Genomic DNA, 12,823 nt, shown 5'->3' with positions numbered 1-12,823 from the left:
CATAGGTGAAAGCCGAGCAAAATGGCACTTCAGCAATACTTAAGAGGGAAGGAAGAGTGGTTATAGGAGTTTTTGGTGCACCAACACAGTTGAGGGTGAAAAGCAATCTAGTGAAGGCAGTTGTAACAGATTTAGCCAAAGTCAGTAGGCTTGTGCCAGAGTTAGTGGTACAGGGCAATGTGCCGAGGATCAAACTGTTCTAGTAGCTGCAGTCAAGTCTTTGTTTAACTATACAAAAGGAGGGTGCAAAAGGTAAAAGATAATGTTAGTCGATAGGGGCAGCCAACCCAGGAGGTAAGTAAAGGATTTCCAACACCTTTAGCGGTACCCCTCGAAATGGGAGGCCTGGCGGAACAATGTACCCAAAAAAGTGAAAGCAGCTCCTGCGGTGGCGGTGGTTCCTGGCAGTTTGTGTTGTCCAGCAGAGGAAGAGAGGCTCTCGTCATGGAGGAAGGTTCGAGTTACTGCATTGCCCAGGGAAGAAGCCAGCCGCGGTGATGCCAAAACCTATCAAAAGGTATGCTCCTTTAAATCGCAGTCATGGTGGACGGGTGCCTGGCTATCCGGTCTCCGAGTGCAGGGCACTGGCGATTCGACTAAGGCAGGTCCTGCAAGGCGATTGGTGAACTGGTTGGCTTCACCAGCTCAAGGGAAGAAGACTCTTGCAGGCGAAGATCTTCTCGAGTCGTTGGAGAAAAGTGGTGAGGATCTGCAGCAGGGCCTCATCGGTGATTCAGTCGTTGCAGATGTCTTCAGCTTCTCTCCTCTTCGGTTTCTTAGTTCCAGTGGTGACGTCTTGCTCTTCCAGTCCTCAGGTCCCTGCTTTTATGCTGAAAATCCCCCATTCATACTGCCTTGCTTATCACACAAACAGTGGAGTGGTCATCCTGGCGGGAGACCCTCCAGCCCATCAGGGCAGAGTGTGACATGGGTTGCTTAGGCAACCCTGTCCAAGGTGCCTACTCCCCCTCCCACACAATGGGTCTACCCCAGACTCAGTGGCACCGAGAGGAGGACTTCTTGGTAGAAGGCTGCCATAAGGACGAACAAAGGATCCCCGACCTGGGTTAGGATTTCAGAGACACGAGAAAGAAATATTATTAAAGTTCTTGAAAAAAAAACGACTGGATTAAAGTTAATAAAAATGTAAAGCGGCGGTTCGTTAGAGGCTGTCAGTAAAAGTGGTAGCCTCAAACAATGGTAAAATCCCATCGGAAAATATTTACGGTCGAATATTTATGGTAGTAACCACTGCCACCAGCCAGAAACTTTTCAGAGAGGGACTGTACGGTACCCTCTTGAAAATGAACACAAGGGAAAAATGATTAACCCTTTCCAGTACTTCCATTGTAAGATGGCTTGTACTGGCTTAGTTCATAACTATTGACTAGTAAAGTCAATGGGGACTTTACATGCCCTGGGAGACAGTAGTCAGTCCCAGGGTATGGAGTCTGTTTGGGGGTCACTATAACACCCCTGTGTTACTGCACTGAGGGTGCTGTGTAACATAAATGTATAAAGATGGTTCCTATGAGGGTGAGAAAATCCCCATAGACATTAAACACAAAAATAGCCCAGAACACACATTAGGAATCTGTCTAAGAGAGGGAAAAAAGAGTCTCACTCTTAGCAGGATAAAAAAACAAACCCTTCAAATCCAGCAAAGCTGCTGGGGGACTCTATAGGTAATGGAAATTAGCCGTAGAATGAGAATTCTCCCTAACAGCGACGGTTCGATCCATCAAGTTGCTGCTGGGAATGACGTCCTCCTGTATCAGCCTCGTCCGGCTGTGCAGAATTCACATGAGGCCTCTCCAGGAGCTCCTGGATTCGAGGTGGTTGCGGGTGTCGGGGAATTTTGCAGACAAGATCTCGCTCATCGAGGAGCTCCATTGGGCGATCCACTGGTTTGGCCACACCTCATTCAGGGAGCTTTGTTACAGGATCCTCCTTATCAGGAGACGGTCAACACAGACGCCTCCCTAGAGGGATGGGGAGCCCACACCGTTCAGTTGCATGCCAGAGGCCTCTGACAACCGAAGGAGAACGACCTACACATCAGCCTCATGGAGCTTCAGGATGTTTTCTGGGCCCTCAAGTCTTTTCTGCTGTCATTGAAGGGCTAGGTGGTGAGGATCTTCAGACAACCCCATGTCCATGTTCGCAAACAGGGGCTGGGGGGGGGGTTCCACTCTCAGGCGCTCTCCAAAGAGGCCCAGGACCGGTGGCAGTGGGCCATTTGTCAAGTCATGTTCCTTTGTCCCATTTCACCTGGGGGAGTCAAAAACACCATTGCAGGCTCACTCAGCAGGGAACTACGCTATTGCCTTCAGTGGGAGCTTATCCAGGACCAGGTGGATCTCCTGTTGGACAAGTGATGACTGCCCCAGATCAATCTCTTCGCGATGGCGGTAAACACAAAGTGCCAGAGGTCCGCCAGCAGGTTCCCTCAGCGGAGGAGCATGGGGGGGGTGCATTCTTGTTCCTGTGGGGTGGACAGTTCCTATACACTACTTCTGTTTTCTCTCCTACTACGTGTAACACACACACAGTGCCACGGCAGGATGATACTCGTCGCCCCAATGTGGCCGAGACAAATCTGGTATACAGACCTGCTACGTCAGTCAGTGGCCCCGTCTTTCAGGCAACCGCTGTCCTCGGACCTTCTCACCAGACAGGGAGGGTGTGGGGGGCAGGGGTAATTCTGCATCACAACCCAGAGTCTCTGAACCTGAGGGCATAGCTCCTGCAGCCCTAGAGTTTGGGGGTTATGCTGTACCCGACAAATGTAAGGACATCCTGGCCAGGGCCTGGGCTTCGTCAACGTTGAAGTGCTACAGGCATATTCAACTTGCTGATGCAAGCATAAAAACATGCACCTCCACAAACCATAAAGAAGAGCATAACAATCCTATCGCTTCTCGCTTACTAACCAACCCCACCCACCTTTCTTACAGAGCCATGTGAGTGCCTGCAGCTCATGCAAATGGCAGCAGTGCACAGCATAAATCATCATAGCATACCTATGGTTGGCTTGTGTGTTGTGGATAGTATACATTATTGTGCAGGCCCATAGGGGGCCTATCTACTTGCTAGGTCCTGTGGTTCCTCGTTTCTTCCCACCCACTTGTTTGATGTTGACCTCTGGTAATTAGCCCACATATAAACATTGAGGGTTAGAAGAGTCATTGGATATACATGGCTGTTTTTATAATATGCACCTATCTTTTTAATTCAGTGTAGTATTACCCAGAGTACTTATTTCACCTGATAGTTTTATAGGTGTGACTTTAATATACATTTTTCAGTTTGTGTGGCCTATTTTCTAGAGTTCAGTCTGAATTATTTGCACCTCTATCATCCTACTTATCCCTACCCAAGTTATGCATTTTCTCTCTTACCATGTTACCTACACTGATTGGTTTGGCTTCATTTTCTCATTATGGTTGCCGCTAGGATTAGTGGCTGTAGCACTGTAAACAGTGGATGGCACATGTCAACGGAGGGTGGCACATTCTAAACATTGCCTGTTTTCCTTGGCTGGAGAGGAATCCTGTTTCTGTCATTCAGTCCTGCTGAGGTGCTCTTTGGTTCCTCCCTCCCTTCTTTTACAATAGGGCTTTGATAGTCTTCCAAAGAAGATGCATGTCTGGGTCTAATGCATCCATTAGAATAGCAAATCACTTACTTTTGATAGTGATCTTTCTAATGGACCCATTCTTCCACAGACCCGTCTCCCACCCTCCTTCCCCTCATATGGAATGCGTGTCATCTGTGTAGCAGTTTCTCAGCCTTGAAGTGCAGGGAAAATTGCAATGACTTTAGTCATGAGGCACAAGCGGCTCCATATAAACAACCCTGGACCTCACATCAGGAGCCAAGCACTCCAAAAGCTCTGAGGAGAGCAGACCTTGAGCTTCAGTGGGCCCTTTGGTGGCTAAACATTTCTGAAGCCAGTCTACTCTTTGGAGGCTGTTTCTACATTGAGTGATCTGTGTGAAGGAGGGGCTTACCCAACCTTAAAGAACACTACCAAGGGGAAATTATGTATTTTCCTTCTCAATATGACTTCATGCAGATTTCACTGCCCCTCCACCCCCCCGACCCCCTGTACCCCACAAACCCCGGTAACTGGATGCATTTCCGCCAGCAAATTAAAATACTTGGAGGGAATGCATTGAATTATTTAAATATTTTTGTTTATATTAGCCAACTTCTGTTTTTCTTTACTTTCAGATTCAGAAAGTAGTAAACAAGAAGCTGAGGGAACGATTTTGTCACAGGCAAAAGGAGGTCTCAGAGGAAAACCATAATCACCACAATGAACGCATGTTATTCCATGGTGAGTGTAAGAGAACACAAGAGTAACTAAAGCCCTCTCATACCCCATGTAGCTATGGTACTGTCACAAGTTTAAGATGTATGTACTAATTCGGGCTTCAATACTGGTTGCCTCTACAGACACAATGCACCATGATGTATTTTGGCTAAGAGCAATCAATGAATGACCCGTTTGCGTTGTTAGAATGTATTGCCTTGTACTCCTACGTCCCGTCCCCTTTCCTCCATACTGTATGGGCATCCCTCGCTACGAACGGGAAAGGGAATCATTTTCACCAGAAAACAAATGGTCTTCCCCTTTAAATTTAGATGTGCGCAGGTCGCTGCCCTTGGAGCATGCGCTTCCCTGACTCCGCCCACCGGCGCCACTCCTCAGTCCTCTTTTCCACGTCGACAGGAACGGACCACTTTCACCAGCACTCTTGAGTTAGGCCTCCGGCTTTGTAATTCCACGCTCTCTTCCCCCAGAAGATTTGTCTCTTCTTTTTTCTCTTATAGCAATTGTCCGAATTAACTTTCCTCTGGTGCCACGCTACGCCCCGGCGCATGTCGACAGCGGGTTTCAGCATGTGTCCGGCATTCAAGGGTTCCTTCCCCACGTCGGATTCCCACGCGCTCTGCCTACGGTGCCTTGGCCCTGACCACGGCTGGGAAAGCTGTTCTGCGTGGGATGCGTTGACCCTGTGAGCTCTGAAGAATCGTTTGGCCAGGTGGCAGGTGCTGTTCGAAAGATCACCTCCAGAGGACATCATGACATATGTGAGGTGGAAGACCAGGCCCAAGGTAGGTGTCCTGTTCTCCTCCGCACCCCGCAAGGGCGACTCCTTCCCAGGGAAGCCCCCAAGTGGGAGGAGCCCTCCAGGTCCTAAGACGAGCACGGGGGCTGAGGCTCCCAGAGCTACCGGCCAATAGGCAGATGGGTCGCAAGATCCTCCGGGTCCCACCGCTGAGGGGCCGCAAGGCTCTGGTACTGTGGTCTTCCCCGAGCAGCGTTGCATTACCGGCATCATGGCCGAAGGGCACTACATCTCCCAGGGCTCTACCTGAGGTGCAGGGAATTTCTGATATTTCTCTTTTAAGCATGCAGGCTGTCATGATCTCTGCTTCCAAAAGGTCAGGGTTTTCCCAACTCCCTAGGAAGCAGATCCATAACCCAGGTTCCGAGTGCCAACCAGTCCCAATTGGGACCTTTTGGACCCAGTCCTGGCGCCAGTGGCACCAGGCTCATAAATATGCCCAGTCCCAGCGCTGGAAGCGCCGGGCTCATAATGCTTGGGTGGACTTACCTGCAGCAGACCATGCTGCTTACTTGCCTGCCAGTTGAGCCTCTGATCCTCTTCTGTTTGGAACTACTTTTCCTGTTGGGTGGGGCTGGAGCCACTCCCTAGATTTAGAACACTGGAACTCTTCTGGAAGGCAGGAACTCTTTTCTTACCAGGAACTCTTTTCTTACTTAGGCGTGGCTGTGGAAGGAGACACCTAAGCACTACAGGAGGCTATTTAAACCACACCCGGTGGATGAATCTTGCTTTGCGTTATTCTGCACCCTCTGCAGCAGGACGCTCATCGTGTCTTCTGCATCCAGTCCTGGGCCTAAGGAAAAAGGCTTACCATCCTGAATCCAGTCTTCCGCAACACCTATAAAGACAAGAAAGAACAGGTTAGCATTCCGGCATCTGAAAGGCAAAGGCTTACCACCCTGAATCCAGTCTTCAGCAACACCTATAAAGACAAGAAAGAACAGGTTAGCATTCCGGCATCGGAAAGGCAAAGGCTTACCTACTCTTCGTGCGCTCCGGAGGTCTTCATACTGCATTCCGGCATCTGAAAGACAAAAGCTTACCAACTCTTCGCACGCTCCGGAGGCCTTCGGCGCTGCGTCCGCATCTGAAAGACAAAACCAGGTGCGTTTAAAGACATTGGGGAACTTTAATACTCACGTGCCATTACTCCTTTCCACATCTAATCCAGTGGGTATTCCGGCACCCTGCAGCCGCTCCGAACTCGTACCTGCAAAATAAAAAGACAGTTAGAGCGCATCGTGAAGCAGGCAACAAGCACTTACTCGCGTGCTTCCAGGCGCTTCTATTCATCACACGGGCTCCATCTTCAACTCACTTCAGCCCGTCATCCGCCATCGCCGGAACCCTGCAAAACAAGAGACATCATTAATAAAGACTTTAAAAAGACATTTGAATGACTCGAAACTTACCGTTCGTGCAGTAAACGACGGACAGCAGTCCTCTGAAGTCAAGAGGCCTGCGCTACCTATCCAGTGAAGAAACTGGCTACAGCACCCTGCCCCGAGGCAGATGGAGAGCTCGGCATTCACTTACCTAAGGTGAGAGCGTTAACCTTTGGGGGGTCTACAGGAGAGGAGAAGAGGAAAGAGATAGGGACACCCCAATAACCCCAGTTCATTAACCCCATATTTACTATCTGCAGACATCTTACTCTACACGTCAGGCATACAGTGCACAGAGGTCCAGCCCAAAGAGCCAACCGGGTGCTACACATCACCTTTGAAGATACGGTAGTCGCCCAGTCAAGACCGGCGCCTCTGCGAGAATCAGGTGAGCGTTACACAGGCAGAGAGTGGACACGGCTCATCTGGCAGCAGGTGCAGGGCATGATAAAATGGCCACCAGGCCAGCCAAAATGGCGGCTCACCCAGAGCCGCCTCCTTCCGGAGAGCAGGCATGGGACTGCACGTCTAGATGGGACTGGACAACGCAGCCTCCTCAGCAGCCCCCGGCACTGTCAGTCAGCACGCCACAGCTGCCTGCACCCAGCACGCTTCCGACAGTTCCTGACCTGCAGGACACAGCGGATGACAGACGAGAATCAGGATACTCCCTTGTCGGCTTAGACTTTCTACAAGAGGCTGGCTGGGGTGGCTGAATACCTAGGGATCCTGCAGCCACACATAAAACAACCTGAAGTGGGGTTTCAAATGGATTGTGTCCTCCCACGTATTCATCATATTAGATATATCCTTACCTTCAGCTTTGCTGCTTTGGAAATCTTTTCTCTCTCCACCAGAGGGCGCTCCACTCGAGGCGACGGCGTCGATGTCCCTCGGCGGCATCTGTCGATTGTCGACGTCATCTGTAGTATAAATGCCTCGAGCGCGCCCGTTGGCCTCAGTTCCGTTTTTCCGTTAGCTTCGCTTCGGATCAAAATAAAACGGCGCTTCAGTCTTAAGCAATTATGTCGTCTTCCTCGAACCCATCTACTCCGAAAACGGGGTTTAAGAAGTGTCTAAGGTGCGGCAGAAAAATGTCGCTGACCGACCCTCACCGTAACTGCCTCTGGTGTCTCGGGTCTGAACATCGGATCGATGACTGCGGTTCGTGCCAATCCATTACCCACAAGGCCTTGAAAGAAAGACTAGGTACACTGGCGGTGGGGGAGGAATCCTCGAAGTTTTCTTCGAGAGGGAAGAAAGACTCGGCTGAGTCTTTGGCAAAACACCATAAAAAATCACGATCGAGGAGTAGATCAAGGAAGTCCTTCTTCTTCGTCCAAAAAGGCGAAAAAGTGACGACACCGGACTCCCTCTTCTTCTTCCTCGACTTCAGAGGAAGTTAATACTTGTCCAACTGAACACGACTCCCCTAAAAAATGGGAAGCATTTAGAGAGTCCATGATGAAACTTTTTGAGAACGCGACCCAGACCCCCTCAAAAATGTCTGTTGAAGGTCATGCCTATAGTCACAAAAGTGACAAAGGAAGGTCTAAAACTAAGAAGTCCGACAAGAAATTTCCGAGGGTGTCTTCTAGGGACTCTTCCCAGACACCTAAAAAGACAGACTCTACGAAAAAGACTCTCTACGTCGATAAGTCATTAAAGACTTCGACGAAAACATCTTCGAAGCCTCTGTCGAAGGCTGTCGAGTATAAAGGGTCGACGACCCAACAGAAAAAAGTCACATCGAATATTTTATCGACGACCTCGAAGATTTCTTCGACGCCATTTGTAGTGCCTTCGAAAACATCGAAGAATACCTCGACAAAATCGAAAGTAACAGCCAGGACTTCGACGCTTCTGTCAACGTCAACACCAGGGTTGAAACATATTCCTGAAAAAATAGTTCACCCTGAAAACAGACATGATTTGTTCCATACTATGTCATCTGTATATGGAGAAATGTCATCCAGAAAATGAAGAATATGAAGAACAAGATGAACCTGAGGTTACATCAGCAGGGGTAAAATATGGGACAAGAGATGTTCCAGAGGAATTGATAAATCCTCAATCAAAAATGCAGGATTTGTATGAATGTTTACAGTCTGCAAGTGGAATAGACACATCTCCTGAATATGAATTTGAGAGACCAGATCCAGCAGAACATGCTGATCTGGGTTACAGAAAACTCATGAATAGAGTAACAGAGTTTATGGGGTGGGGTAATAATGCACCTGTATATCAGGATGATGACATGACAGATATTTTGTCAGGAGGTCCTCAACCAGACCCCATACTTACTTTTCATATTGCCCTGCAAAGGAGAGTAAATGCTGCTTGGCAAAGACCAGAATCTAGTCCAGCAGTAAATAAAAAAATATGTGGCAAAATACAGACCTTGTAACTCTGACCCAGAGTATTTGAGTAAACATCCTTCTCCTGAGAGTCTGGTAGTTTAGCCAGCCACATCAACAAAAAATGCGGCATACCCCACTATTCCCCCTGATAGGGATGACAAGAAAATAGATACTTGGTTGAAAAAGATCTTTACATCAGGGTGCATGGCTCTGAAGTCTACCAATGTATCTTGTACATTGGCTAGATTTAATTATACTCTTTGGGACTGCATGTCAGCGGCAGCTCAACACATCCCAGAAGGAGAGGAACGTGATGGTTTCCTATCCATAATTAAGGATGGTAAGGAGGCTTTGGGAGAATGCCTTCAAGCAGGTTTGGACACTGCTGACAGTATCAGCAGGTCCATGGCGTCTAGCGCAGTGCTACGCAGATTTGCGTGGCTAAGGAAATCAGGTTTTGCACCAGATGTTCAATCTAGACTCCTTAACATGCCATTTGATGGCTCGAGGTTGTTTGGCAGCAAGGCGGATGAAAGTTTGGAGAAGCTGCAGACCTCCAAGGCAGCGGCAAAGTCACTTAGTGCCGCTATGCGACAACCTCAGCAACGCCCCTACACAGGCTCATCTTCCTGTAGGGGTCGTCCCTTTCGTTTTTACTCCTCATTTGGGAGAGGAAGGCGACAGGCCAATCAAAGGGGGCAAATAAAATGTCCTTGGGGCGAGGAAGAGGCGCTAGATCTGCCCCAGCAGCAGCATCTGTCCCTTCAGCCGCTGCTGGAGCTGCCGCAAAACCACTGAGGTTTTGACTCACAAGACCCCAGTGGGAGGCAGTATCTAACAGCATCTGAAAGAACGGCGGGGCATTACTTCAGATGTTTGGGCACTGGAAACAGTATCCCAAGGTTACTGCCTTCCTTTTCTAAAGAAACCTCAGAATCACCCACCGGAATACAACTCTACCAAAAATCCAGACCCGCTCCTGTTGCAGGAGGTTTTGACCCTGCTACAGAAAGGTGCAATAGAACATGTACCTGTAGCGGAGAGGAACAAGGGTTGGTATTCCCCATATTTCCTCATTCCAAAGAAGGACGGAGACCCATCTTGGATTTGAGAAACTTGAACAAGTTCCTCAGGAAGGACAAGTTCAAGATGGTCACTCTTTCTCAGATCCTTCAGGCTCTCCAACTTCAAGACTGGTTGGTATCATTGGACCTTCAGGATGCTTACTTTCATGTGCCAATCCATCTCAAGCACAGAAAGTACCTGAGGTTTGCGATTGGCAACTCTCACTATCAGTTTCGAGTTCTGCCTTTCGGGTTGACCTCCGCCCCAAGAGTTTTCACCAAGTTGATGGCGGTAGTGGCAGTGAGTCTCAGAAGAGGAGGGATTCATGTCTACCCCTATTTGGACGATTGGATGATGAGGGCACGTTCTCCAGAACAAGTCCAGGATCATCTATCCAAGACTTGCCACTTCCTTCACAAACTAGGGTTTTCTCTGAATTTAAAAAAGTCAAACATGATACCATCACAGAAGCTCCAGTTTATAGGAGCAGTCTTGGATACTCGTTCGGGCAAAGCCTCGCCTCTGAAGAGAGAGCTCATCACATTCTGCAGATGGTGACAAAATTCCAGAATGCCCAGTATCTACCGGCCTTCGATTTTCTCAGGTTGCTCGGCCGCATGGCATCCTGCATTTTTCTGGTGCCAGAGGCCAGATTGAGGATGAGATCCCTTCAATGGGCCCTCAGGACTCAATGGTCCCAATTTGCAGGGGAAATGACAGATCTCTTACAAGTTCCAACCAGAGTAGCTCAGGACCTACAATGGTGGGTTTGCAAAGAACACATCCTCAAGGGACAATCCTTTTGGCAGCCATGGCCGGAGATCACTGTAGTGACGGACGCCTCACTCACTGGCTGGGGAGCCCACACCAACGATATGACAATCAGCGGTCGTTGGTCTCCATCGGAGTCCAGACTACACATCAACCTTTTGGAGCTGAGGGCGATCAGACTAGCGCTGAAGGCCTTCCTGCCCTCTGTACGGGGAAAGAATGTCCTGATCATGACGAACAACACAGTGGCCATGTACTACCTCAACAAGAGAGGAGAGGAGAGGAGTAGAGTCACTGCCACTGTGCAGAGAGGCAATGCAGCTCTGGTTCTGGGCAATACAAGAAGGGATCTCTCTATCTGCCATTCACCTAGCAGGAGAGCAAAACATAGCGGCGGACGCTCTGAGGAGGCAGAGCACAGTCTCTTGAGTGGGAGATAGCTCAGGAAGTCCTTATGGAGATCTTCGCCCTTTGGGGAACCCCTGAAGTGTTCTGTTCGCGACCATTGTCAACAGGAAGTGCAAACTGTACTGCTCAAGGGAATTTCCCCCGAGAGGAGCTCTAGGGGACGCATTTGTAGTAGAGTGGGAATTTCCTCTTCTATATGCGTTCCCTCCAGTCCCTGTGATCTCTCAGGTAATCAGGAGGTTGAGAAAGTTCAGGAAAACCATGATCCTAATTGCCGCAGATTGGGCCAGGAGAACGTGGTACCCGGACCTTCTAGACATGTCCATCTGCCCTCCAATACGTCTTCCAAAAAGAGAGGATCTTCTCTCGCAAGAGGGAGGTCACGCTCTCCATCCAGAGGTCAACATACTCAACCTTCACGCATGGCTTCTGAGAGGTTGAGATGCAAGGATTGGGACCTTGCAGATGATGTTATGGAGGTGTTGCTTTCGGCCAGAAGGCCAGCAACAAAATCTTTGTACTGGTGTCGTTGGAATAAATTCAGTAACTGGTGCAGGGATAAGAATGTGGATCCTTTTGAATGTGACATTCCAATGGTATTATCTATTCTATTACATTTAGCTAATCTGGGGCTCCAGGTTAAGACAATAAAAGGATATGTAGCAGCGCTATCTATCTTCAAGCGCTCATCAGAAGAAAGATCTTATTTTAAGATACCTTTAATAATACAATTTCTCCAGCATGGGGTCTGGCATGGATTCACATGCTCATGAATATTCCCCGTCGTCAGGCTGGGAATCCTCGGTAAAGAAAAAATCTGTATCAGTTTTGTTTCTGATCTGTCTTTCCTAGTAGTAACCAATCACTGATCTCTGCGTCATACTGACCACAGCCAATGACTGCCCTCTACCTAAGCCCTGCCTCTGGCAGCCATCTTCAGATTTTTACCGCACGTTCAAGTGTTGGGAGTCCTCGTGCTTAGCTCTCGAGCTTTTACTGCGTGTTTCGCGCTTTTTCAGGTGAACTTTCACATTTTTTCGGTTGAGTCTCAAGCTCCACCGTTTCTACTCCCGTTAACGGCTACCCGTTGCGGGATTTTCCTACGCCCCTCAAGGGTGAAGATTTCGTCGAATCAACTTCTTGGAGGATTCCAGAAGATTTGCGGCCTACTTCGAGATGGCCCAGGATGCGAGTTCGTCACCTGGACCCAAGCTGTTTCGCAGCTGCCCTGGATGCGGGCTGCAGAATGTGTTTAAGGAAGAGGAACATTCGCGATGCCTCTACTGTCTTCATGGGGACAAGACTCATGTAGAGAAGGACTGCCAGTTCTGCAAGAACTTGTCGGAGCGGACCATGAGGGAGAGTCGATCCCGTCTCGCAAGCTGGTTGGAGAATGGCTCGACGGATGAGAAGAAGAAGAAAGGGTCCGAGCGGGCTTCTAAGTCCTGTGCGGGCGCCCCGGCGACGGGGGCCCAACACAGGCCAAGCGCTGCGAGTCCGCTGGCTCCGGGAGCGCTGAAAGGTCGGGCTCTTCGGTCGCCAGGCAGGGCGCACCTTCCCCGGCACCGTCAACCACGAGCCAACGCTCCGGTTCGGGGAAGAGGAAGTCCGAGACCCCGGGTAAGCTTCGAGAGAAGCCCCGTCCGATCTCGGAAGAGGGGGAGCGAGGTGTCGCCCCTCCCCCGAAGGAGAG

The 12,823-nt window shown here is 49.4% G+C and overlaps 1 protein-coding gene across 3 annotated transcripts in view; it reads left to right on the top strand.

Annotated features, from left to right (window-relative positions):
- Positions 1-12,823, top strand: part of TNKS (tankyrase) — a 2,071,987-nt gene that overhangs the window by 1,806,278 nt on the left and 252,886 nt on the right. For all 3 annotated transcript variants that reach the window (XM_069626094.1, XM_069626093.1, XM_069626092.1), the window contains one exon: positions 4,237-4,342. In XM_069626094.1, coding sequence (XP_069482195.1) covers positions 4,237-4,342 — 106 coding nt within the window. The remainder of the gene's footprint in view (positions 1-4,236; positions 4,343-12,823) is intronic.

The sequence above is a fragment of the Ambystoma mexicanum genome, chromosome 6p (genome assembly GCF_040938575.1).
Source record: "Ambystoma mexicanum isolate Mex_15411 chromosome 6p, UKY_AmexF1_1, whole genome shotgun sequence".
Taxonomy (NCBI): Eukaryota; Metazoa; Chordata; class Amphibia; order Caudata; family Ambystomatidae; genus Ambystoma; species Ambystoma mexicanum.
This window is presented reverse-complemented; position numbering and strand designations above follow the sequence as displayed.